Here is a 26,608-nt window from a genome sequence, read left to right on the forward strand (position 1 = left end):
TATTAAACAGGATGTGTTATAGAACCCCACTGTAGATTGAGTTGGATATTAAACAGGATGTGTTATAGAACCCACTGTAGATTGAGTTGGATATTAAACAGGATGTGTTATAGAACCCACTGTAGATTGAGTTGGATATTAAACAGGATGTGTTACAGAACCCACTGTAGATTGAGTTGGATTAGTTGGATATTAAACAGGATGTGTTACAGAACCCACTGTAGATTGAGTTGGATTAGTTGGATATTAAACAGGATGTGTTATAGAACCCACTGTAGATTGAGTTGGATTAGTTGGATATTAAGCAGGATGTGTTACAGAACCACACTGTAGATTGAGTTGGATATTAAACAGGATGTGTTATAGAACCCACTGTAGATTGAGTTGGATATTAAACAGGATGTGTTATAGAACCCCACTGTAGATTGAGTTGGATATCAAACAGGATGTGTTATAGAACCCACTGTAGATAGAGTTGGATTAGTTGGATATTAAACAGGATGTGTTACAGAACCCACTGTAGATTGAGTTGGATATTAAACAGGATGTGTTATAGAACCCACTGTAGATTGAGTTGGATTAGTTGGATATTAAACAGGATGTGTTACAGAACCCACTGTAGATTGAGTTGGATATTAAACAGGATGTGTTATAGAACCCACTGTAGATTGAGTTGGATATTAAACAGGATGTGTTATAGAACCCACTGTAGATTGAGTTGGATTAGTTGGATATTAAACAGGATGTGTTATAGAACCCACTGTAGATTGAGTTGGATTAGTTGGATATTAAACAGGATGTGTTATAGAACCCACTGTAGATTGAGTTGGATTAGTTGGATATTAAACAGGATGTGTTACAGAACCCACTGTAGATTGAGTTGGATATTAAACAGGATGTGTTATAGAACCCACTGTAGATTGAGTTGGATTAGTTGGATATTAAACAGGATGTGTTACAGAACCCCACTGTAGATTGAGTTGGATATTAAACAGGATGTGTTATAGAACCCACTGTATATTTAGTTGGATTAGTTGGATATTAAACAGGATGTGTTACAGAACCCCACTGTAGATTGAGTTGGATTAGTTGGATATTAAACAGGATGTGTTATAGAACCCACTGTAGATTGAGTTGGATATTAAACAGGATGTGTTATATAACCCACTGTAGATTGAGTTGGATATTAAACAGGATGTGTTATAGAACCCACTGTAGATTGAGTTGGATTAGTTGGATATTAAGCAGGATGTGTTACAGAACCCACTGTAGATTGAGTTGGATATTAAACAGGATGTGTTATAGAACCCACTGTAGATTGAGTTGGATTAGTTGGATATTAAACAGGATGTGTTACAGAACCCACTGTAGATTGAGTTGGATATTAAACAGGATGTGTTATAGAACCCACTGTAGATTGAGTTGGATTAGTTGGATATTAAACAGGATGTGTTATAGAACCCACTGTAGATTGAGTTGGATATTAAACAGGATGTGTTACAGAACCCACTGTAGATTGAGTTGGATTAGTTGGATATTAAGCAGGATGTGTTATAGAACCCACTGTAGATTGAGTTGGATATTAAACAGGATGTGTTATAGAACCCACTGTAGATTGAGTTGGATATTAAGCAGGATGTGTTACAGAACCCACTGTAGATTGAGTTGGATTAGTTGGATATTAAACAGGATGTGTTATAGAACCCACTGTAGATTGAGTTGGATATTAAACAGGATGTGTTATAGAACCCCCTGTAGATTGAGTTGGATATTAAACAGGATGTGTTATAGAACCACCTGTAGATTGAGTTGGATTAGTTGGATATTAAACAGGATGTGTTATAGAACCCACTGTAGATTGAGATGGATATTAAACAGGATGTGTTATTGAACCACCTGTAGATTGAGTTGGATTAGTTGGATATTAAACAGGATGTGTTACAGAACCCACTGTAGATTGAGTTGGATTAGTTGGATATTAAACAGGATGTGTTATAGAACCCACTGTAGATTGAGTTGGATTAGTTGGATATTAAACAGGATGTGTTATAGAACCCACTGTAGATTGAGTTGGATTAGTTGGATATTAAACAGGATGTGTTATAGAACCCACTGTAGATTGAGTTGGATTAGTTGGATATTAAACAGGATGTGTTACAGAACCCACTGTAGATTGAGTTGGATTAGTTGGATATTAAACAGGATGTGTTACAGAACCCACTGTAGATTGAGTTGGATTAGTTGGATATTAAACAGGATGTGTTATAGAACCCACTGTAGATTGAGTTGGATTAGTTGGATATTAAACAGGATGTGTTATAGAACCCACTGTAGATTGAGTTGGATATTAAACAGGGTGTGTTATAGAACCCCACGGTAGATTGAGTTGGATTTGTTGGATATTAAACAGGATGTGTTATAGAACCCACTGTAGATTGAGTTGGATTAGTTGGATATTAAACAGGATGTGTTATAGAACCCACTGTAGATTGAGTTGGATATTAAACAGGGTGTGTTATAGAACCCACTGTAGATTGAGTTGGATTAGTTGGATATTAAACAGGATGTGTTACAGAACCCACTGTAGATTGAGTTGGATATTAAACAGGATGTGTTATAGAACCCACTGTAGATTGAGTTGGATTAGTTGGATATTAAACAGGATGTGTTATAGAACCCACTGTAGATTGAGTTGGATATTAAACAGGATGTGTTATAGAACCCACTGTAGATTGAGTTGGATATTAAACAGGATGTGTTATAGAACCCCACTGTAGATTGAGTTGGATATTAAACAGGATGTGTTATAGAACCCACTGTAGATTGAGTTGGATTAGTTGGATATTAAACAGGATGTGTTACAGAACCCACTGTAGATTGAGTTGGATTAGTTGGATATTAAACAGGATGTGTTATAGAACTCACTGTAGATTGAGTTGGATATTAAACAGGATGTGTTATAGAACCCACTGTATATTTAGTTGGATTAGTTGGATATTAAACAGGATGTGTTATAGAACCCACTGTAGATTGAGTTGGATTAGTTGGATATTAAACAGGATGTGTTATAGAACCCACTGTAGATTGAGTTGGATATTAAACAGGATGTGTTATAGAACCCACTGTAGATTGAGTTGGATATTAAACAGGATGTGTTATAGAACCCACTGTAGATTGAGTTGGATTAGTTGGATATTAAACAGGATGTGTTACAGAACCCACTGTAGATTGAGTTGGATTAGTTGGATATTAAACAGGATGTGTTACAGAACCCACTGTAGATTGAGTTGGATTAGTTGGATATTAAACAGGATGTGTTATAGAACCCACTGTAGATTGAGTTGGATTAGTTGGATATTAAACAGGATGTGTTACAGAACCCACTGTAGATTGAGTTGGATTAGTTGGATATTAAACAGGATGTGTTATAGAACCCACTGTAGATTGAGTTGGATTAGTTGGATATTAAGCAGGATGTGTTACAGAACCCACTGTAGATTGAGTTGGATATTAAACAGGATGTGTTATAGAACCCACTGTAGATTGAGTTGGATATTAAACAGGATGTGTTATAGAACCCACTGTATATTGAGTTGGATATTAAACAGGATGTGTTATAGAACCCCACTGTAGATTGAGTTGGATATTAAACAGGATGTGTTATAGAACCCACTGTAGATTGAGTTGGATTAGTTGGATATTAAACAGGATGTGTTACAGAACCCACTGTAGATTGAGTTGGATTAGTTGGATATTAAACAGGATGTGTTATAGAACCCACTGTAGATTGAGTTGGATTAGTTGGATATTAAACAGGATGTGTTACAGAACCCACTGTAGATTGAGTTGGATTAGTTGGATATTAAACAGGATGTGTTATAGAACCCACTGTAGATTGAGTTGGATTAGTTGGATATTAAACAGGATGTGTTATAGAACCCACTGTAGATTGAGTTGGATATTAAACAGGATGTGTTATAGAACCCACTGTAGATTGAGTTGGATTAGTTGGATATTAAACAGGATGTGTTATAGAACCCACTGTAGATTGAGATGGATTAGTTGGATATTAAACAGGATGTGTTATAGAACCCACTGTAGATTGAGTTGGATTAGTTGGATATTAAGCAGGATGTGTTATAGAACCCACTGTAGATTGAGTTGGATTAGTTGGATATTAAACAGGATGTGTTATAGAACCCACTGTAGATTGAGTTGGATTAGTTGGATATTAAACAGGATGTGTTATAGAACCCACTGTAGATTGAGTTGGATTAGTTGGATATTAAACAGGATGTGTTATAGAACCCACTGTAGATTGAGTTGGATTAGTTGGATATTAAACAGGATGTGTTATAGAACCCACTGTAGATTGAGTTGGATATTAAACAGGATGTGTTATAGAACCCACTGTAGATTGAGTTGGATTAGTTGGATATTAAACAGGATGTGTTATAGAACCCACTGTAGATTGAGTTGGATATTAAACAGGATGTGTTACAGAACCCACTGTAGATTGAGTTGGATATTAAACAGGATGTGTTATAGAACCCACTGTAGATTGAGTTGGATTAGTTGGATATTAAGCAGGATGTGTTACAGAACCCACTGTAGATTGAGTTGGATTAGTTGGATATTAAACAGGATGTGTTATAGAACCCACTGTAGATTGAGTTGGATTAGTTGGATATTAAGCAGGATGTGTTACAGAACCCACTGTAGATTGAGTTGGATATTAAACAGGATGTGTTATAGAACCCACTGTAGATTGAGTTGGATATTAAACAGGATGTGTTATAGAACCCACTGTATATTGAGTTGGATATTAAACAGGATGTGTTATAGAACCCCACTGTAGATTGAGTTGGATATTAAACAGGATGTGTTATAGAACCCACTGTAGATTGAGTTGGATTAGTTGGATATTAAACAGGATGTGTTACAGAACCCACTGTAGATTGAGTTGGATTAGTTGGATATTAAACAGGATGTGTTATAGAACCCACTGTAGATTGAGTTGGATATTAAACAGGATGTGTTATAGAACCCACTGTAGATTGAGTTGGATTAGTTGGATATTAAACAGGATGTGTTATAGAACCCATTGTAGATTGAGATGGATTAGTTGGATATTAAACAGGATGTGTTATAGAACCCACTGTAGATTGAGTTGGATTAGTTGGATATTAAGCAGGATGTGTTATAGAACCCACTGTAGATTGAGTTGGATTAGTTGGATATTAAACAGGATGTGTTATAGAACCCACTGTAGATTGAGTTGGATTAGTTGGATATTAAACAGGATGTGTTATAGAACCCACTGTAGATTGAGTTGGATTAGTTGGATATTAAACAGGATGTGTTATAGAACCCACTGTAGATTGAGTTGGATATTAAACAGGATGTGTTATAGAACCCACTGTAGATTGAGTTGGATTAGTTGGATATTAAACAGGATGTGTTATAGAACCCACTGTAGATTGAGTTGGATTAGTTGGATATTAAACAGGATGTGTTATAGAACCCACTGTAGATTGAGTTGGATTAGTTGGATATTAAACAGGATGTGTTACAGAACCCACTGTAGATTGAGTTGGATTAGTTGGATATTAAACAGGATGTGTTACAGAACCCACTGTAGATTGAGTTGGATATTAAACAGGATGTGTTACAGAACCCACTGTAGATTGAGTTGGATTAGTTGGATATTAAACAGGATGTGTTATAGAACCCACTGTAGATTGAGTTGGATATTAAACAGGATGTGTTATAGAACCCACTGTAGATTGAGTTGGATATTAAACAGGATGTGTTATAGAACCCACTGTAGATTGAGTTGGATTAGTTGGATATTAAACAGGATGTGTTATAGAACCCACTGTAGATTGAGTTGGATTAGTTGGATATTAAACAGGATGTGTTACAGAACCCACTGTAGATTGAGTTGGATATTAAACAGGATGTGTTATAGAACCCACTGTAGATTGAGTTGGATTAGTTGGATATTAAACAGGATGTGTTACAGAACCCACTGTAGATTGAGTTGGATTAGTTGGATATTAAACAGGATGTGTTACAGAACCCACTGTAGATTGAGTTGGATTAGTTGGATATTAAACAGGATGTGTAACAGAACCCACTGTAGATTGAGTTGGATATTAAACAGGATGTGTTATAGAACCCACTGTAGATTGAGTTGGATTAGTTGGATATTAAACAGGATGTGTTACAGAACCCACTGTAGATTGAGTTGGATTAGTTGGATATTAAGCAGGATGTGTTACAGAACCCACTGTAGATTGAGTTGGATATTAAACAGGATGTGTTATAGAACCCACTGTAGATTGAGTTGGATTAGTTGGATATTAAACAGGATGTGTTACAGAACCCACTGTAGATTGAGTTGGATATTAAACAGGATGTGTTATAGAACCCACTGTAGATTGAGTTGGATATTAAACAGGATGTGTTATAGAACCCACTGTAGATTGAGTTGGATATTAAACAGGATGTGTTACAGAACCCACTGTAGATTGAGTTGGATATTAAACAGGATGTGTTATAGAACCCACTGTAGATTGAGTTGGATTAGTTGGATATCAAACAGGATGTGTTATAGAACCCACTGTAGATTGAGTTGGATTAGTTGGATATTAAACAGGATGTGTTATAGAACCCACTGTAGATTGAGTTGGATTAGTTGGATATTAAACAGGATGTGTTACAGAACCCACTGTAGATTGAGTTGGATTAGTTGGATATTAAACAGGATGTGTTATAGAACCCACTGTAGATTGAGTTGGATTAGTTGGATATCAAACAGGATGTGTTATAGAACCCACTGTAGATTGAGTTGGATTAGTTGGATATTAAACAGGATGTGTTACAGAACCCACTGTAGATTGAGTTGGATTAGATGGATATTAAACAGGATGTGTTATAGAACCCACTGTAGATTGAGATGGATTAGTTGGATATTAAACAGGATGTGTTATAGAACCCACTGTAGATTGAGTTGGATTAGTTGGATATTAAACAGGATGTGTTACAGAACCCACTGTAGATTGAGTTGGATTAGTTGGATATTAAACAGGATGTGTTATAGAACCCACTGTAGATTGAGTTGGATTAGTTGGATATTAAACAGGATGTGTTATAGAACCCACTGTAGATTGAGTTGGATTAGTTGGATATTAAACAGGATGTGTTATAGAACCCACTGTAGATTGAGTTGGATTAGTTGGATATTAAACAGGATGTGTTATAGAACCCACTGTAGATTGAGTTGGATATTAAACAGGATGTGTTATAGAACCCCACTGTAGATTGAGTTGGATATTAAACAGGATGTGTTATAGAACCCCACTGTAGATTGAGTTGGATTAGTTGGATATTAAACAGGATGTGTTATAGAACCCACTGTAGATTGAGTTGGATTAGTTGGATATTAAACAGGATGTGTTATAGAACCCACTGTAGATTGAGTTGGATTAGTTGGATATTAAACAGGATGTGTTACAGAACCCACTGTAGATTGAGTTGGATTAGTTGGATATTAAACAGGATGTGTTATAGAACCCCACTGTAGATTGAGTTGGATTAGTTGGATATTAAACAGGATGTGTTATAGAACCCACTGTAGATTGAGTTGGATATTAAACAGGATGTGTTATAGAACCCCACTGTAGATTGAGTTGGATTAGTTGGATATTAAACAGGATGTGTTATAGAACCCACTGTAGATTGAGTTGGATTAGTTGGATATTAAACAGGATGTGTTACAGAACCCACTGTAGATTGAGTTGGATTAGTTGGATATTAAACAGGATGTGTTATAGAACCCACTGTAGATTGAGTTGGATTAGTTGGATATTAAACAGGATGTGTTATAGAACCCACTGTAGATTGAGATGGATTAGTTGGATATTAAACAGGATGTGTTATAGAACCCACTGTAGATTGAGTTGGATATTAAACAGGATGTTTATAGAACCCCACTGTAGATTGAGTTGGATTAGTTTGATATTAAACAGGATGTGTTATAGAACCCACTGTAGATTGAGTTGGATATTAAACAGGGTGTGTTATAGAACCCACTGTAGATTGAGTTGGATTAGTTGGATATTAAACAGGATGTGTTATAGAACCCACTGTAGATTGAGTTGGATATTAAACAGGGTGTGTTATAGAACCCACTGTAGATTGAGTTGGATTAGTTGGATATTAAACAGGATGTGTTATAGAACCCACTGTAGATTGAGTTGGATATTAAACAGGATGTGTTATAGAACCCACTGTAGATTGAGTTGGATTAGTTGGATATTAAACAGGATGTGTTACAGAACCCACTGTAGATTGAGTTGGATATTAAACAGGATGTGTTATAGAACCCACTGTAGATTGAGTTGGATATTAAACAGGATGTGTTATAGAACCCACTGTAGATTGAGTTGGATTAGTTGGATATTAAACAGGATGTGTTATAGAACCCCACTGTAGATTGAGTTGGATATTAAACAGGATGTGTTATAGAACCCACTGGAATACATAGTAAGGGAATTACAATACTTTTTTTCTCCAAATGCTTCTCTGTGGGTTTTGAAATGATTAATGTGTGTGTCACAGTTATACATCATAATTGCATTAATATTACAACATTATAAGAGCATAACAATGAATAAACATGTGTATTCACATTAGTAACTGTGGATGTGTCTGAAATTACACCCTGTTCCAGGGTTCCCCAATCATTTCTGATCTAAAAAGAGAGAGAGCAAAACTGTCATCAAGGCAAAGGGTGGCAAAGGGTGAAGAATCTAATATATATTTTGATTTGTTTAGTACTTTTTTGGTTACTACATGATTCCATATGTGTTATTTCATAGTTTTGATGTCTTCACTATTATTCTACAATGTAGAAAATAGTAAAAATAAAGGAAAACGCTTGAATGATAATTTTTGTCATTGGACATAAAAGCCTGTAAAATCACCAGGAAATCAACATGATTTTTAAGTCAGGAAATCTGTTCCCAAGTATCTCCACGTTTAAATAGAGAGGTAGGTATATGTGATCGTATCCCAATGTAATCAAGGTTTGAAATGATTCTGTTTTTGTTAAATTACTTCAGAAAGTATTCCATAACCTATTGCATATCTTGTTGTGTTACGGCCTGAATTGGAAAATGGATTAAATCAACAACAAAAAATTCCTCACCCATCTACACCCAAAATGACAAAGTGAAAACGTGTTTTTAGAAATGTTTTTCAAAAGTATTCAAAATTGAATACAAAAATATTTAATTTTGTATTTTTGGTATTTTTTTTTAGGATCCCCATTGGCTGTTGCAAAAGCAGTAGCTACTCTTCCTGGTGTCCACACAGAACGTGAAACATAATACAGAATGACATAATACAGAACATTAATAGACATGAACAGCTCAAGGACAGAACTACATATGAAAAAATGTAAAGGCACACATAGTCTACATATCAATACATAGACACAAACTATCTAGGTCAGATTGGGGAGAGGCGATGTGCCGCGAGGCGTTGTGCCGCGAGGCGTTGTGCCGCGAGGCGTTGTGCCGCGAGGCGTTGTGCCGCGAGGTGTTGCTTTATCTGTTTTTTTGAAACCAGGTTTGCTGTTTATTTGAGCAATATGAGATGGAAGGAAGTTCCATGCAATTAGGGCTCTATATAATACTGTACGCTTTCTTGAATTTGTTCTGGATTTGGGGACTATGAAAAGACCCCTGGTGGCACGTCTGGAGGGATAAGTGTGTGTGTCAGAAAAATGTGTAAGATGACTATGCAAACAATTTAGGATTTTCAACACATTGATGTTTCTTCTAAAATGTATAAATAACGCAGTCAGTCTCTCCTCAACTCTTAGCCAAGACAGACTGGCATGCATAGTATTTATATCGGCCCTCTGATTTTATTTTTTTCTTTATTTAACTAGGCAAGTCAGTTAAGAACAAATTCTTATTTTCAATGACGGCCTAGGAACAGTGGGTTAACTGCCTTGTTCAGGGGCAGAAAGACAGATTTTGTACTTTGTCAGCTCAGGGATTTGAACTTGCAACCTTTCGGTTACTAGTCCAATGCTCTAACCACTAGACTACCCTGCCGCCCCGATTACAATTAAGAGCAAAACGTGCCGCTCTGTTCTGGGCCAGCTGCAGCTTAACTAGGTCTTTCCTTGCAGCACTGAACCACACGACTGCACAATAATCAAGATTAGATAAAACTACAGCCTGCAGGACTTGCTTTTTGGAGTGTGGTGTCAAAAAAGCAGAGCATCTCTTTATTGCGGACAGACCTCTCCCCATCTTTACAACCATTGACCATGACAGTTTACAATCTAAGGTAACGCCAAGTCATTTAATCTCCTCAACTTGTTCAACAGCCACACCATTTGTTCCTTGATTCAGCTGAGGTCTAGAACTGAAGGAATGATTTGTACCAAATACAATGCTCTTAGTTTTAGAGATGTTCAGGACCAGTTTATTACTGGACACCCATTCCAAAACAGACTGCAACTCTTTGTTAAAGGTTTCAGTGACTTCATTAGCTGTGGTTGCTGGTGCGTATATGGTTGAATCATCAGCATACATGGACACACATGCTTTGTTTAATGCCAGCGGCAGGTCATTGGTAAAAAAAGAAAAGAGTAGAGGGTCTAGAGAGCTGCCCTGCGGTACACCACACTTTACATGTTTGACATTAGAGAAGCTTCCATTAACGAAAACCCTTTGAGTTCTATTACATAGGTAGCTCTGTATCCACGATATGGCAGAGGGTGAATAGCCATAACACATACGTTTTTTTCAACAACAGGTTAGGGTCAATAATATTAAAGGCTGCACTGAAATCTAACAGTACAGCTCGCACAATCTTCTTATTATCGATTTCTTTCAACCAATCACCAGTCAGATGTGTCAGTGCAGTACATGTTGAGTGCCCTTCTCTATAAGCATGCTGAAAGTCTGTTGTTAATTTGTTTCCAGAGAAATAGCATTGTATTTGGTCAAACACAAACTTTTAGGTCTGCTGTTAGAACCAGTACAGACCGCTTTACCACTCTTGGTTAGCGGAATGACTTTGGCTTCCCTCCAGGCCTGAGCACAAAGACTTTCCTCTAGGCTCAGATTAAAGATATGACAGGTATGAGTGGCTATAGAGTCAGCTACCATCCTCAGAATACCTACATAAGTATTCACACCCCTGAGTCAACACACGTTAGAATCACCTTTGGCAGTGATTACAGCTGTGAGTCTTTCTGGGTAAGTCTAAGAGCTTTGCACACCTGGATTGTACAACATTTGCCCGTTATTCTTTCTTAAATTATTCAATCTCCGTCAAGTTGGTTGTTGATCATTGCTAGACAGCAATTTTCAAGTATTGCCATAGATTTTCAAGCTGATTTAAGTCTAAACTGTAACTAGGCCACTCAGGAACATTCAATGTCGTCTTGGTAAGCAACTCCAGTGTATATTTGGGCTTGTGTTTGAGGTTATTGTCCTGCTGAAAGGTAAATTTGTCTCCCAGTGTCTGGTGGAAAGCCGACTGAATCAGGTTTTCCTCAAGGATGTTGCCTGTGCTTAACTCTATTACGTTTTTTTTTTAATCCTAAACAACTTCCTAGTCCTTGCCGATGACAAGCATACACATAACATGATGCAGCCACCACCATGCTTTAAAATATGAAGAGTGGTACTCAGTGATGTGTTGTGTTGGATTTGCCCCAAACATAACACTTTCTACTCAGGACTTATCGTTCATTTCTTTGACATATTTTTTGCAGTTTTACTTTAGTGTCTTAGTGCAGAAATGCATGTTTTGGAATATTATTATTCTGTACAGGCTTCCTTTTCTCTCTTGTCATTTAGGTAAGTATTGTGCGGTAACTACAATGTTGTTGATCCATCCTCAGTTTTCTATCAAAGCTATTAAACTCTGCAACTGTTTTAAAGTCACCATTGGCCTCATGGTGAAATCCCTGAGTGGTTTCCTTCCTCTCCGGCAACTGAGTTAGGAAGGACGCTTGTGCCTTTGTAGTGACTGGGTGTGTTGATACACCATCCAACGTGTAATTAATAACTTCACCATGTTCAAAGTGATATTCAATGTCTGCTTTATTTTATCTATTAATAGGTGCCCTTCTTTGTAAGGCATTGAAATGTCCCTGGTCTTTGTGATTGAATCTGGGCTAGAAATTCATTGTTCGACTGAGGGACCTTACAGACCTTACTATAATTGTATGTGTGGGTTACAGAGATGACGAAGTCATTCAAAAATCATGTTAGAACACTATTATTGCAGACAGAGTGAATCCATGCAACGTGCAGTATTATCTGACTTCATAAGCACATTGTTCCTGCTTGCCATAACAATGGGGTTAAATACATATTGACTCAAGACCTTTAAGCTTTTCATTTTTTTTCTTTTTTTTTCTAAACATCTCTAAAAACATCATTCCACTTTGATATTTTGGGGTATTGTGTTTAGGCCAGTGACACAATTTAATCACAATTTAATAATTTAATGAAAAAATTCAGGGTGTAAAATGTGGAAAAAAAAGTAATGGTGTGTGAATACTTTCTGAAGGCACTGTATCTGTTTGGGGTTCCTGCAGTGTTATTATTATTATTTTATAACTATTTTCCGACCCCCTGACCATTCGCTCAAGGAACAATCATCTCCCAGTTGAATGTAATTGGGAGCCCTGCCCTGTTCCCTATAGCTAGAGGCAGGTCAGTTGAATGTAATTGGGAGCCCTGTCCTGTTCCCTATAGCTGGAGACAGGTCAGTTGAATGTAATTGAGAGCCCTGTCCTGTTCCCTATAGCTGGAGACAGGTCAGTTGAATGTAATTGGGAGCCCTGTCCTGTTCCCTATAGCTGGAGACAGGTCAGTTGAATGTAATTGGGAGCCCTGTCCTGTTCCCTATAGCTGGAGACAGGTCAGTTGAATGTAATTGGGAGCCCTGTCCTGTTCCCTATAGCTAGAGACAGGTCAGTTGAATGTAATTGGGAGCCCTGTCCTCAGGCTCTGGTCAAAAGTACCACATTATATAGAGAAGTGGTTGCCATTTTAACCTGTATTCACAATAACAGATACATATGTGTGTGTGTCATACTTATCGTGTTGATTTGTCAAAGAAGTGCACTATATAGGAAGTATGGTGCCATTTCTGACCAATGATGTATTTAAACTCTGATGCTATGATGTATCTAAACTCTGATGCTATGATGTATCTAAACTCTGATGCTATGATGTATCTAAACTCTGATGCTATGATGTATCTAAACTCTGATGCTATGATGTATCTAAACTCTGATGCTATGATGTATTTAAACTCTGATGCTATGATGTATTTAAACTCTGATGCTATGATGTATCTAAACTCTGATGCTATGTATTGGCCATTGAGAGATTTAAAAGCCACCCGTCGGCCATATTGGCTCTCTCCAGTGGGAGCAGTCCTCCATAGGAATGAATTACATTTTACAGTATTTCAATTAAAATGTTTCCAGAAGAATTCAATTTTTTAACATTTAAATATCTTAAAAAATATATTTTATTTTTATGTTTAGCTGACATAATCTAGTTTAAAAGCATGCATCAAAGTGTCTGTAATATAATAAACGTGGCGAAAACGAAGGTAACATTTAATAAATACATTTCTATAACTTCCATAATATTTTTTACAACGGAGGAGGAGCACCCCACACAACACCCCGTCGGTCATCCCGGGTTTCATAGGGTTTCAGACACATCCTCTATTCATAATATCAGATACGCATAAATCCACATTAATAAGGTGTAACTGTGTTGATTTGTCTCACCTCAGGACATAATAACAGATAAACACATTTTAGTATCTGTGTCCGAAATGGCACCCAAGTAGTGCACTGTATAGAGAATAGGGTATCATTCCAGACACCGCAGGTATTCAGAATAGCATCATTAGTAACTTTAGCGTTGGTTTATCTCACCTCTCATCCGCTCAGCTCGGTTGTTGATCTTGATGTTCATGGGAAGCTGTGTTGCCATGGCGAGGAGGTTCTGCTGCACCGCGTGCTGCATGAGTCTCTGTTGCTCCTCGGCCATCCCCATCTTCTCCGGCGGCTCCCCGCTCTCCAGCTTCTCCCTCAGCTGCTCCAACGCTGCAGCCTGTAGCCCTGCAGCCTCCTGAGCTGCCACAGCTTGGGGGTGACCTCCCAGAGACATGGGTGTCCCCCCCACACGACCCGACAGACAGCCCGCCATCAGACCATCCTCTGGGATAAAACAGAGATTTTTTTTAAACCAGGTTAGTCTCATTGAGATTAAAAATCACTTTTTTCCAAGAGAGCGTTTTAAAGGAGAATACTTAGTTGGGCATTCTGTAGGCTACTGTAGGCTCAGGAATTAGGCTCAGGAAGTTCCTGTGGTCGTCAGTACAAGTTGGGCATTCTGTAGGCTACTGTAGGCTCAGGAATTAGGCTCAGGAAGTTCCTGTGGTCGTCAGTACAAGTTGGGCATTCTGTAGACTACTGTAGGCTCAGGAATTAGGCTCAGGAAGTTCCTGTGGTCGTCAGTACAAGTTGGGCATTCTGTAGGCTGCTGTAGGCTCAGGAATTAGGCTCAGGAAGTTCCTGTGGTCGTCAGTACAAGTTGGGCATTCTGTAGGCTACTGTAGGCTCAGGAAGTTCCTGTGGTCGTCAGTACAAGTTGGGCATTCTGTCGGCTACTGTAGGCTCAGGAAGTAGGCTCAGGAAGTTCCTGAGGTCGTCAGTACAAGTTGGGCATTCTGTAGGCTACTGTAGGCTCAGGAATTAGGCTCAGGAAGTTCCTGTGGTCGTCAGTACAAGTTGGGCATTCTGTAGACTACTGTAGGCTCAGGAATTAGGCTCAGGAAGTTCCTGGGGTCGTCAGTACAAGTTGGGCATTCTGTAGGCTGCTGTAGGCTCAGGAATTAGGCTCAGGAAGTTCCTGTGGTCGTCAGTACAAGTTGGGCATTCTGTAGGCTACTGTAGGCTCAGGAAGTTCCTGTGGTCGTCAGTACAAGTTGGGCATTCTGTCGGCTACTGTAGGCTCAGGAAGTAGGCTCAGGAAGTTCCTGAGGTCGTCAGTACAAGTTGGGCATTCTGTAGGCTACTGTAGGCTCAGGAATTAGGCTCAGGAAGTTCCTGGGGTCGTCAGTACAAGTTGGGCATTCTGTAGGCTGCTGTAGGCTCAGGAATTAGGCTCAGGAAGTTCCTGTGGTCGTCAGTACAAGTTGGGCATTCTGTAGGCTACTGTAGGCTCAGGAAGTTCCTGTGGTCGTCAGTACAAGTTGGGCATTCTGTCGGCTACTGTAGGATTAGGAAGTAGGCTCAGGAAGTTCCTGTGGTCGTCAGTACAGGTGTTTTCTCATGCAGTGGTAATGTCCGGTTTGATATTCAAACTTTGTGGGAAATTACAGCATGACAGGTCAAATTATGAGAGGAGGTTATTCATTTTTTTTTTTTTTTTACAAGGAAATCAAATTTCCTGAACATTGTGTCTTCACTCCATCCTGTGTCATTCATTTCAACAGTCAGCTCATGGACACACATGTCTTTCAAATCAGTGAGCAACAAACAACACCATCCCTATGCTAGTCTGGGTGCCAGTCTGATGCAGGAATGAATTATACACAACACCGTCCCTATGGTAGCCACAACTGCAGCACAGCATCTTCTTCCTGGTCACATGACATGAAACAGTGCTCTGTGTCTCACCTTTCTTGATGCTGTGTCCCTGGGTCACATGTGCTCCATTGAGGGTGGACATGGCCAAGTGAGGCATGTTCATCTTGGAGGAGGAGACGATGGAGGTTGTCCCCATTGGAGAGTAGTTAAAGATGGCCGACCCGTAGCTCTGACGACGTCCCTCACGGCGGTTACTGTCGATAGCTGCCTGGAGCTCTCCGGGGGAGCTCAGACCCCTCTTTTCACATTCGTAAGGGTAGAGGTACTTCATATACCTGTAGGAAGGGATCGGGAACAGGACATTTCACAATGTTTTATTGAAGGAGAAGTTTTACACCAAGAGGCTGCCATAATGCTTGTGTCATCATCTCAACAAGGGTATATTATGTAGTTTATTACCACAGCCAACCTATACAACATTCAGGGTTCAGGTATTTTTAGCTGGTGTTTAAGCCAGCTCAATTGTCAAATGCATTCCCGTTTACAATTTTGACTGGTTAAGGTCAGTGCTCTTCTATTTTCAAACCCTATCTTCAGGATTGGTAATTGACCTGTCTTGTCTTTGATTGCTTGCACTGAGATGGGAGAATTTGGAAATATCTGAAGTGTATCCTTAAAAAACGTGAGCCAAAGTGCCAGTTTCACTATGAATGCTGGGGATATTTTAGAGCAACTGAAAGCTGGTCCAGCAAAATTAAGACAGTTTATACCATTTAAAAAAAACATGACAATACATTCACAACAGATTTCACAACACATTAAGTGTGTGCCCAACACAAAATGAATGTGTACGTGTGTGTATAGTGTGTATGATATTGTGTGTCTCTTCACAGTCCCTGCTGTTCCATAAGGTGTATTTTTACCTGTTTTTAAATCTGATTCTACTGCTTTCGTCAGTTACCTGATGTGGAATAGAGTTCCATGTAGTCATGGTTCTATGTAGTACTGTGGAATAGAGTTCCATGTAGTCATGGCTCTATGTAGTACTGTGGAATAGAGTTCCATGTAGTCATGGTTCTATGTAGTACTGTGGAATAGAGTTCCATGTGGTCATGGCTCTATGTAGTACTGTGGAATAGAGTTCCATGTAGTCATGGCTCTATGTAGTACTGTGGAATAGAGTTCCATGTAGTCATGGCTCTATGTAGAACTGTGGAATAGAGTTCCATGTAGTCATGGCTCTATGTAGTACTGTGGAATAGAGTTCCATGTAGTCATGGCTCTATGTAGTACTGTGGAATAGAGTTCCATGTAGTCATGGCTCTATGTAGTACTGTGGAATAGAGTTCCATGTAGTCATGGCTCTATGTAGTACTGTGGAATAGAGTTCCATGTAGTCATGGCTCTATGTAGTACTGTGGAATAGAGTTCCATGTAGTCATGGCTCTATGTAGTACTGTGGAATAGAGTTCCATGTAGTCATGGCTCTATGTAGTACTGTGGAATAGAGTTCCATGTAGTCATGGCTCTATGTAGTACTGTGGAATAGAGTTCCATGTAGTCATGGCTCTATGTAGTATTGTGGAATAGAGTTCCATGTAGTCATGGCTCTATGTGGTACTGTGGAATAGAGTTCCATGTAGTCATGGCTCTATGTAGTACTGTGGAATAGAGTTCCATATAGACATGGCTCTATGTAGTACTGTGGAATAGAGTTCCATGTAGACATGGCTATATATAGTATCTATATAGTAATATTAGCTATATTAGTATACATCCAAGGGCCAGCCGTGCTGCCCTGTTCTGAGCCAATTGCAATTTTCTTAAGTCCCTCTTTGTGGCCTCTTTGTGCCACCCATTCTGAAACTAACTGCAGCTCTATGTTGAGTGTTGCAGTCATTTCAGTCGCTGTAGTAGCTGACGTGTATAGTGTTGAGTCATCCGCATCAACATAAGAATCACTATAAAACTTATTGTATGACTTCTTATACACTATATTAGGCCAAGCTTTTGGAACTTTTGGTTTTCCTAGATATGGCTACTATAAGTTGATCTGATGGATTTGGATGCTGCTTTAAAGCACATTTCTGCAGCATTAGTAAAGATGTGATCAAAACATGTTGATGATTTTTATTCCTGTGCTATTTGTAACTACCCTGGTAGGTTGACTGATAACATGAATCAGGTTGCAGGCTCTGGTTACAGTTTGAAGCTTTCTCTTGAGTTGGCAGCCTGATGAAAGCCAGTCAATATTTAGAAAATGTACCTCTGTTGATATCACATTCATTATCAAGCATTTCATCCGTTATCCAGATACTTTACAGTAATGTGGTTCTGAATATAAACAGCAACACCTCCACCTTTGGCATTTCTGTCTTTTCTGTAGATGTTATAACCTTGTATTTCTACCACTGTATCATCAAATGTATCTAAGTGAGGTTTAGAGAATATGAGTGTCATCTGTTACTAGCAAATGACTGAGTTCATGAACCTTGTTTCTTAAGCTACATATGTTAATGTGGGCTGTTTTTAGCACTTTTCTGGGATGCTTGATTGTTTTAATTGCTTTACTAGGAATGATAGCAGAAGTAGACATGCTCATGTTATTTATGTTAGCGCAGGGTGAGCTGCACACAGTGGACTTCTTACTAGAGCACACCGCCCCTCAGTGCTAACAGTATAAATCTGGTTCGTAGGCACATGACAATTGCCAACAATAGCTGTAGGATCAGCAGAGGCATTCAGGGCATATATTCAGACTTTTTCCATATTTTGTTACATCACAGCCTCATTCTAAATTGATTAAATTGTTTTTTCCCCCTCATCAATTTACACGCCATATCCCATAATAACAAAATATAAACACTGAAATATCACATTTACGTTCAGACCCTTTACTCAGTAGTTGTGATCTTCCTGTCTGGGTTGGCGCCCCCCCTTGGGTTGTGGCGGGGTGGAGATCTTTGTGGGCTATACTCGGCCTTGTCTCAGGATGGTAAGTTGGTGGTTGAAGATATCCCTCTAGTGGTGTGGAGGCTGTGCTTTGGCAAAGTGGGTGGGGTTATATCCTTCCTGTTTGGCCCTGTCCGGGGGTATCATCGGATGGGGCCACAGTGTCTCCTGACCCCTCCTGTCTCAGCCTCCAGTATTTATGCTGCAGTAATTTATGTGTCGGGGGGCTAGGGTCAGTTTGTTATATCTGGAGTACTTCTCCTGTCTTATCCGGTGTCCTGTGTGAATTTAAGTATGCTCTCTCTAATTCTCTCTTTCTTTCTCTCTCTCGGAGGACCTGAGCCCTAGGACTATGCCTCAGGACTACCTGGCATGATGACTCCTTGCTGTCCCCAGTCCACCTGGCCATGCTGCTGCTCCAGTTTCAACTGTTCTGCCTGCGGCTATGGAATCCTGACCTGTTCACCGGACGTGCTACCTGTCCCAGACCTATTATTTGACCATGCTGGTCATTTATGAACATTTGAACATCTTGGCCATGTTCTGTTATAATCTCCACCCGGCACAGCCAGAAGAGGACTTGCCACCCCTCATAGCCTGGTTCCTCTCTAGGTTTCTTCCTAGGGTTTGGCCTTTCTAGGGAGTTTTTCCTAGTCAACGTGCTTCAACACCTGCATTGCATGCTGTTTGGGGTTTTAGGCTGGGCTTCTGTACAGCACTTTGAGATATCAGCTGATGTACGAAGGGCTATATAAATACATTTGATTTGAATTGATTTAGTTTTGTTGAAGCACCTTTTTGCAGTGATTATAGCCTCGGGTAGTCTTGGGAATGAAGCTACAAGCTCGGCAAACCTGTGGAGTTTTTCACATTCTTCTGTGCATATCCTCTTAAGCTCTGTCAGGTTGGATGGGGAGAATCGCTGCACAGCTATTTTAGGGTCTCTCCAGAGATGTTCGATTGGGTTCAAGTCCGGACTCTGGCTGGGCCACTCAAGTTCATTAAGAGACTTGTCCCGAAGCCACTCCTGCGTTGTGTTGGCTGTGTACTCAGGGTCATTGTCCTGTTGGAAGGTGAACCTTCACCCTAGTCTGAGGTCCTGTGTGCTCTGGAGCAGGTTTTCATCTAGGATCTCTCTGTACTTTTCTCTGTTCATCTTTCCCTCAATCCTGACAAGTCTCCCAGTCCCTGCTATCTGAAAAACACCCCCACAGCACGATTCTGCCACCACCATGCTTCACCGCAAGGACAGTGCCAAGTTTCCTCCAGACTTGATGCTTGGCATTCAAGCTTGGTTTATTGACCAGATAATTGTTTCCCATGGTCTGAGAGTCCTTTAGGTGCCTTTTGGCAAACTCCAAGCGGGCTGTTCTGTACTTTTTGCTAAAGAGTAGCTTCCTTCTGGACACTCTACCATAAAGGCCTGATTGGTGGAGTGCTGCAGATGTGGTTGTCCTTCTGGAAGATTCTCCCATCTCCATAGAGGAACTCTGGAGCTCTGTCAGGGTGACCATCTGCTTCTTGGTCACCTCCCTGGCCAAGGCCCTTCTCCACCAATTGCTCAGTTTGGCCAAGTGGCCAGCACTAGGAAAAAGTATCGGAGGTTCCAAATGTCTTCCATTTAAAAGTAATGGAGACCACTGTGTTCTTGGAGACCTTTAACGATGCAGACATTTTTGTTGGTCTGTACCTGGATACAATCCTGTCTCGGAACTCTACGTGCAATTCCTTTGACCTCATGGCCTGCTTTTTGCTCTGACATGCACTGTCAACTGTGGAAGCCTGTAGACAGGTGTGTGCCTTTACAAATCATGTCCAGTCAATTAAATTGACCACGGGTAAAATAGGTAAATTGTAGAAACATCTCAAGGATCAATGGAAACAGGATGCACCTGAGCTCAATTTCGAGTCTCATATTAAAGGGTCTGAATAATTATGTAAATAAGGTATTTCTGTTTTTTATTTTTAATACATTTGCAAAAAAAATCTAAAAACCTGTTTTCACTTTGTCATTTTGGGGTATTGTGTGTAGATTGATGAGGGGGGGAAAATGTATTGAATCAATTTTAGAATAAGGCTGTAACGTAATAAAATGTGGAAAAAGTCAAGGGGTCTGAGTACTTTCCGAATGCAGTGTATATCAACAGGCTTTCTTCTGTTCTGCACTTCATTGTGGTCAGGACTGTACAGTTAATTCCCCGTCTTCTCCAACTCTATCATTATCATGCATTATCCAGGCTAGGATTGCCGTAATGGTAGTAATGTAGTCAACATCGTAGCAGAATAATGAATGTTATTGTGCCTATCAAGTGTCTGCTAAAACATCATAACAGTACTGTACAGCAGTGGGGATTAGATATGCGTTTCTAAGAATAACAACAGGCTGGGTTTTAGATAGAATCTAAGTCCAAACCTTACATGACATTATGGTGTATTCTGAATCATCTGTAGAATTAATACAGACACATATCTAATCATATATCTAATCATATATCTAATCATATATAACATCATATATCTAATCATATATCTCATAAAACACTTGTGGTCCCTGTACCACTACTGGTGTAGAGACTCTTAGCTCTCCGAGACTCCCTGTACCACTACTGGTGTAGAGACTCTTAGCTCTCCGAGACCCCCTTTACCACTACTGGTGTAGAGACTCTTAGCTCTCCGAGACTCCCTGTACCACTACTGGTGTAGAGACTCTTAGCTCTCCGAGACTCCCTGTACCACTACTGGTGTAGAGACTCTTAGCTCTCCGAGACTCCCTGTACCACTACTGGTGTAGAGACTCTTAGCTCTCCGAGACCCCCTGTACCACTACTGGTGTAGAGACTCTTAGCTCTCCGAGACTCCCTGTACCTCTACTGGTGTAGAGGCTCTTAGCTCTCCGAGACTCCCTGTACCACTACTGGTGTAGAGACTCTTAGCTCTCCGGGACTCCCTGTACCACTACTGGTGTAGAGACTCTTAGCTCTCCGAGACTCCCTGTACCACTACTGGTGTAGAGACTCTTAGCTCTCTGAGACCCCCTGTACCACTACTGGTGTAGAGACTCTTAGCTCTCTGAGACCCCCTTTACCACTACTGGTGTAGAGACTCTTAGCTCTCCGAGACACCCTGTACCACTACTGGTGTAGAGACTCTTAGCTCTCCGAGACCCTCTGTACCACTACTGGTGTAGAGACTCTTAGCTCTCCGAGACCCCCTGTACCACTACTGGTGTAGAGACTCTTAGCTCTCCGAGACCCCCTGTACCACTACTGGTGTAGAGACTCTTAGCTCTCCGAGACCCCCTGTACCACTACTGGTGTAGAGACTCTTAGCTCTCTGAGACCCCTGTACCACTACTGGTGTAGAGACTCTTAGCTCTCTGAGACCCCCTGTACCACTACTGGTGTAGAGACTCTTAGCTCTCTGAGACCCCCTGTACCACTACTGGTGTAGAGACTCTTAGCTCTCTGAGACCCCCTGTACCACTACTGGTGTAGATACTCTTAGCTCTCCGAGACCCCCTGTACCACTACTGGTGTAGAGACTCTTAGCTCTCCGAGACCCCCTGTACCACTACTGGTGTAGAGACTCTTAGCTCTCCGAGACCCCCTGTACCACTACTGATGTAGAGACTCTTAGCTCTCCGAGACCCCCTGTACCACTACTGGTGTAGAGACTCTTAGCTCTCCGAGACCCCTGTACCACTACTGGTGTAGAGACTCTTATCTCTCCGAGACCCCCTGTACCACTACTGGTGTAGAGACTCTTAGCTCTCCGAGACCCCCTGTACCACTACTGGTGTAGAGACTCTTAGCTCGCTGAGACCCCTGTACCACTACTGGTGTAGAGACTCTTAGCTCTCCGAGACCCCCTGTACCACTACTGGTGTAGAGACTCTTAGCTCTCTGAGACCCCCTGTACCACTACTGGTGTAGAGACTCTTAGCTCTCTGAGACCCCCTGTACCACTACTGGTGTAGAGACTCTTAGCTCTCTGAGACCCCCTGTACCACTACTGGTGTAGAGACTCTTAGCTCTCTGAGACCCCCTGTACCACTACTGGTGTAGAGACTCTTAGCTCTCCGAGACCCCCTGTACCACTACTGGTGTAGAGACTCTTAGCTCTCCGAGACCCCCTGTACCACTACTGGTGTAGAGACTCTTAGCTCGCTGAGACCCCTGTACCACTACTGGTGTAGAGACTCTTAGCTCTCCGAGACCCCCTGTACCACTACTGGTGTAGAGACTCTTAGCTCTCTGAGACCCCCTGTACCACTACTGGTGTAGAGACTCTTAGCTCTCTGAGACCCCCTGTACCACTACTGGTGTAGAGACTCTTAGCTCTCTGAGACCCCCTGTACCACTACTGGTGTAGAGACTCTTAGCTCTCTGAGACCCCCTGTACCACTACTGGTGTAGAGACTCTTAGCTCTCCGAGACCCCCTGTACCACTACTGGTGTAGAGACTCTTAGCTCTCCGAGACCCCCTGTACCACTACTGGTGTAGAGACTCTTAGCTCTCCGAGACCCCCTGTACCACTACTGGTGTAGAGACTCTTAGCTCTCTGAGACCCCTGTACCACTACTGGTGTAGAGACTCTTAGCTCTCCGAGACCCCCTGTACCACTACTGGTGTAGAGACTCTTAGCTCTCTGAGACCCCCTGTACCACTACTGGTGTAGAGACTCTTAGCTCTCTGAGACCCCCTGTACCACTACTGGTGTAGAGACTCTTAGCTCTCTGAGACCCCCTGTACCACTACTGGTGTAGAGACTCTTAGCTCTCCGAGACCCCCTGTACCACTACTGGTGTAGAGACTCTTAGCTCTCCGAGACCCCCTGTACCACTACTGGTGTAGAGACTCTTAGCTCTCCGAGACCCCCTGTACCACTACTGGTGTAGAGACTCTTAGCTCTCCGAGACCCCCTGTACCACTACTGGTGTAGAGACTCTTAGCTCTCCGAGACCCCCTGTACCACTACTGGTGTAGAGACTCTTAGCTCTCTGAGACCCCTGTACCACTACTGGTGTAGAGACTCTTAGCTCTTCGAGACCCCCTGTACCACTACTGGTGTAGAGACTCTTAGCTCTCTGAGACCCCTGTACCACTACTGGTGTAGAGACTCTTAGCTCTCTGAGACCCCCTGTACCACTACTGGTGTAGAGACTCTTAGCTCTCTGAGACCCCCTGTACCACTACTGGTGTAGAGACTCTTAGCTCTCTGAGACCCCCTGTACCACTACTGGTGTAGAGACTCTTAGCTCTCTGAGACGCCTGTACCACTACTGGTGTAGAGACTCTTAGCTCTCCGAGACCCCCTGTACCACTACTGGTGTAGAGACTCTTAGCTCTCTGAGACCCCTGTACCACTACTGGTGTAGAGACTCTTAGCTCTCTGAGACCCCTGTACCACTACTGGTGTAGAGACTCTTAGCTCTCAGAGACCCCCTGTACCACTACTGGTGTAGAGACTCTTAGCTCTCTGAGACCCCCTGTACCACTACTGGTGTAGAGACTCTTAGCTCTCTGAGACCCCCTGTACCACTACTGGTGTAGAGACTCTTAGCTCTCTGAGACCCCCTGTACCACTACTGGTGTAGAGACTCTTAGCTCTCTGAGACACCCTTTACCACTACTGGTGTAGAGACTCTTAGCTCTCCGAGACCCCCTGTACCACTACTGGTGTAGAGACTCTTAGCTCTCTGAGACCCCCTGTACCACTACTGGTGTAGAGACTCTTAGCTCTCTGAGACCCCCTTTACCACTACTGGTGTAGAGACTCTTAGCTCTCTGAGACCCCCTGTACCACTACTGGTGTAGAGACTCTTAGCTCTCTGAGACCCCCTGTACCACTACTGGTGTAGAGACTCTTAGCTCTCTGAGACCCCCTTTACCACTACTGGTGTAGAGACTCTTAGCTCTCCGAGACCCCCTGTACCACTACTGGTGTAGAGACTCTTAGCTCTCCGAGACCCCCTGTACAGCTACTGGTGTAGAGACTCTTAGCTCTCCGAGACCCCCTGTACCACTACTGGTGTAGAGAATCTTAGCTCTCTGAGACCCCCTGTACCACTACTGGTGTAGAGACTCTTAGCTCTCTGAGACCCCTGTACCACTACTGGTGTAGAGACTCTTAGCTCTCCGAGACCCCCTGTACCACTACTGGTGTAGAGACTCTTAGCTCTCTGAGACCCCTGTACCACTACTGGTGTAGAGACTCTTAGCTCTCTGAGACCCCCTGTACCACCACTGGTGTAGAGACTCTTAGCTCTCCGAGACTCCCTGTACCACTACTGGTGTAGAGACTCTTAGCTCTCCGAGACACCCTTTACCACTACTGGTGTAGAGACTCTTAGCTCTCCGAGACCCCCTGTACCACTACTGGTGTAGAGAATCTTAGCTCTCCGAGACCCCCTGTACCACTACTGGTGTAGAGACTCTTAGCTCTCCGAGACTCCCTGTACCACTACTGGTGTAGAGACTCTTAGCTCTCCGAGACCCCCTGTACCACTACTGTAGAGTCAAGTGATATGCGATGCAGGTTATCAGGTTATTTATCAGTGTCACTCACTGAGTACGCAGGGTGAACGCTGCACAGAGCATCACTCACTGTGTTAATGTAAGGTGTACAGAGCTTCACTCACTGTGTTAATGTAAGGTGTACAGAGCTTCACTCACTGTGTTAATGTATGGTGTACAGAGCTTCACTCACTGTGTTAATGTAAGGTGTACAGAGCTTCACTCACTGTGTTAATGTAAGGTGTACAGAGCTTCACTCACTGTGTTAATGTATGGTGTACAGAGCTTCACTCACTGTGTTAATGTAAGGTGTACAGAGCTTCACTCACTGTGTTAATGTATGGTGTACAGATTTTCACTCACTGTGTTAATGTATGGTGTACAGAGCTTCACTCACTGTGTTAATGTATGGTGTACAGAGCTTCACTCACTGTGTTCGCAGGGTGAACGCTGCACTGGTGATGGAGGTAGGGAGGTTGAGGCCTTTGGTGATCTCACGCCATATTTTCTTATTGATGACCTCCACTAAGCCGCCTTTTTCTGTGACCAGCTTGTAGAGCGTGTACAGATCCAACACCTGCTTGGCCATGATAGGAATACGATTCACTGGAGTCCCTGTAGAGACAAAACACAATATCCACAATCAATGCTATTAACTTCAGTCCATCGATAGAGAGGGTTTCCTCGCTAGCTGTGGCTTATAAAGCCAATTTATCCGGAAGCGGTCCAATAGCTGACATCTTGGCTAACAAAACATATTACTTTTTGAAAAACTCCCCCTTGACTTTTTTATACAGCGTTTTATTAAAAGGGGCAATCTGTGTTTGCTAAATATATTTTTTGACATTTAAATTATCGATATAAACCCGCTGATTCTTGAAGAATATAACTTATAAATGCCTCGTGATCTTAGTTCAACTGTTGTACCTAGGGTTGCAAAGCTACCGGTAGTTTATCAAAGATACCGGAATCTTCAGTAATTTTGGTAATTAACAGAAAATCATTTGCAATCAAATAACTTTAAAACAAGTAATTAATATATAGTATTCATTTTGCATATCTGTGTCCATATTGTCCATGAGTTTCTAGTAGATAGACCATATGGTTCAAGAGAAAATAGTCTAATTAATGAATAAAATATCTAATCATTAACGGGATTATTTTAAATGAACTCTGCAACTATTCTAAATATTTACTTTTTTCACCACTACCACCGGTTTGACGGAAAAAACATTGACAACAAATACATACTGACTTAAACTAGGTTTCCATCCAATTCGCGACAGATTTTCATGAGAATATTAATAAAAATACATATGCGCACCCCCCCCCCCCCCCCCCCCCCCCGCCAGAAATGTTTCCATCAAATTGACTTGTTGCAGATAAACAACTGTGCGTGATGACACGTAGTGCACATAAAACATACATTTTGCGGTTTAAAATACCATGTACTGGATAATTTTAAAAAAAAAAAGTTAAATT

At 41.3% G+C, this 26,608-nt stretch overlaps 1 protein-coding gene across 1 annotated transcript in view; it reads right to left on the bottom strand.

The window, feature by feature from the left end:
• The window catches only part of LOC110536507 (AT-rich interactive domain-containing protein 3A), a 252,077-nt gene that overhangs the window by 20,111 nt on the left and 205,358 nt on the right, over window positions 1-26,608 (bottom strand). Inside the window, exons 5-7 of the mRNA XM_090191276.1 lie at window positions 25,558-25,741; window positions 15,749-15,993; window positions 14,000-14,284 (exon numbers count right to left, since the gene is read on the bottom strand). Of these exons, the coding sequence (XP_090047402.1) occupies window positions 14,000-14,284; window positions 15,749-15,993; window positions 25,558-25,741 (714 nt within the window). The remainder of the gene's footprint in view (window positions 1-13,999; window positions 14,285-15,748; window positions 15,994-25,557; window positions 25,742-26,608) is intronic.

This window comes from Oncorhynchus mykiss, chromosome 11 (assembly GCF_057628025.1).
Source record: "Oncorhynchus mykiss isolate SJ-2025 chromosome 11, ASM5762802v1, whole genome shotgun sequence".
In the NCBI taxonomy this organism is placed as follows: domain Eukaryota; kingdom Metazoa; phylum Chordata; class Actinopteri; order Salmoniformes; family Salmonidae; genus Oncorhynchus; species Oncorhynchus mykiss.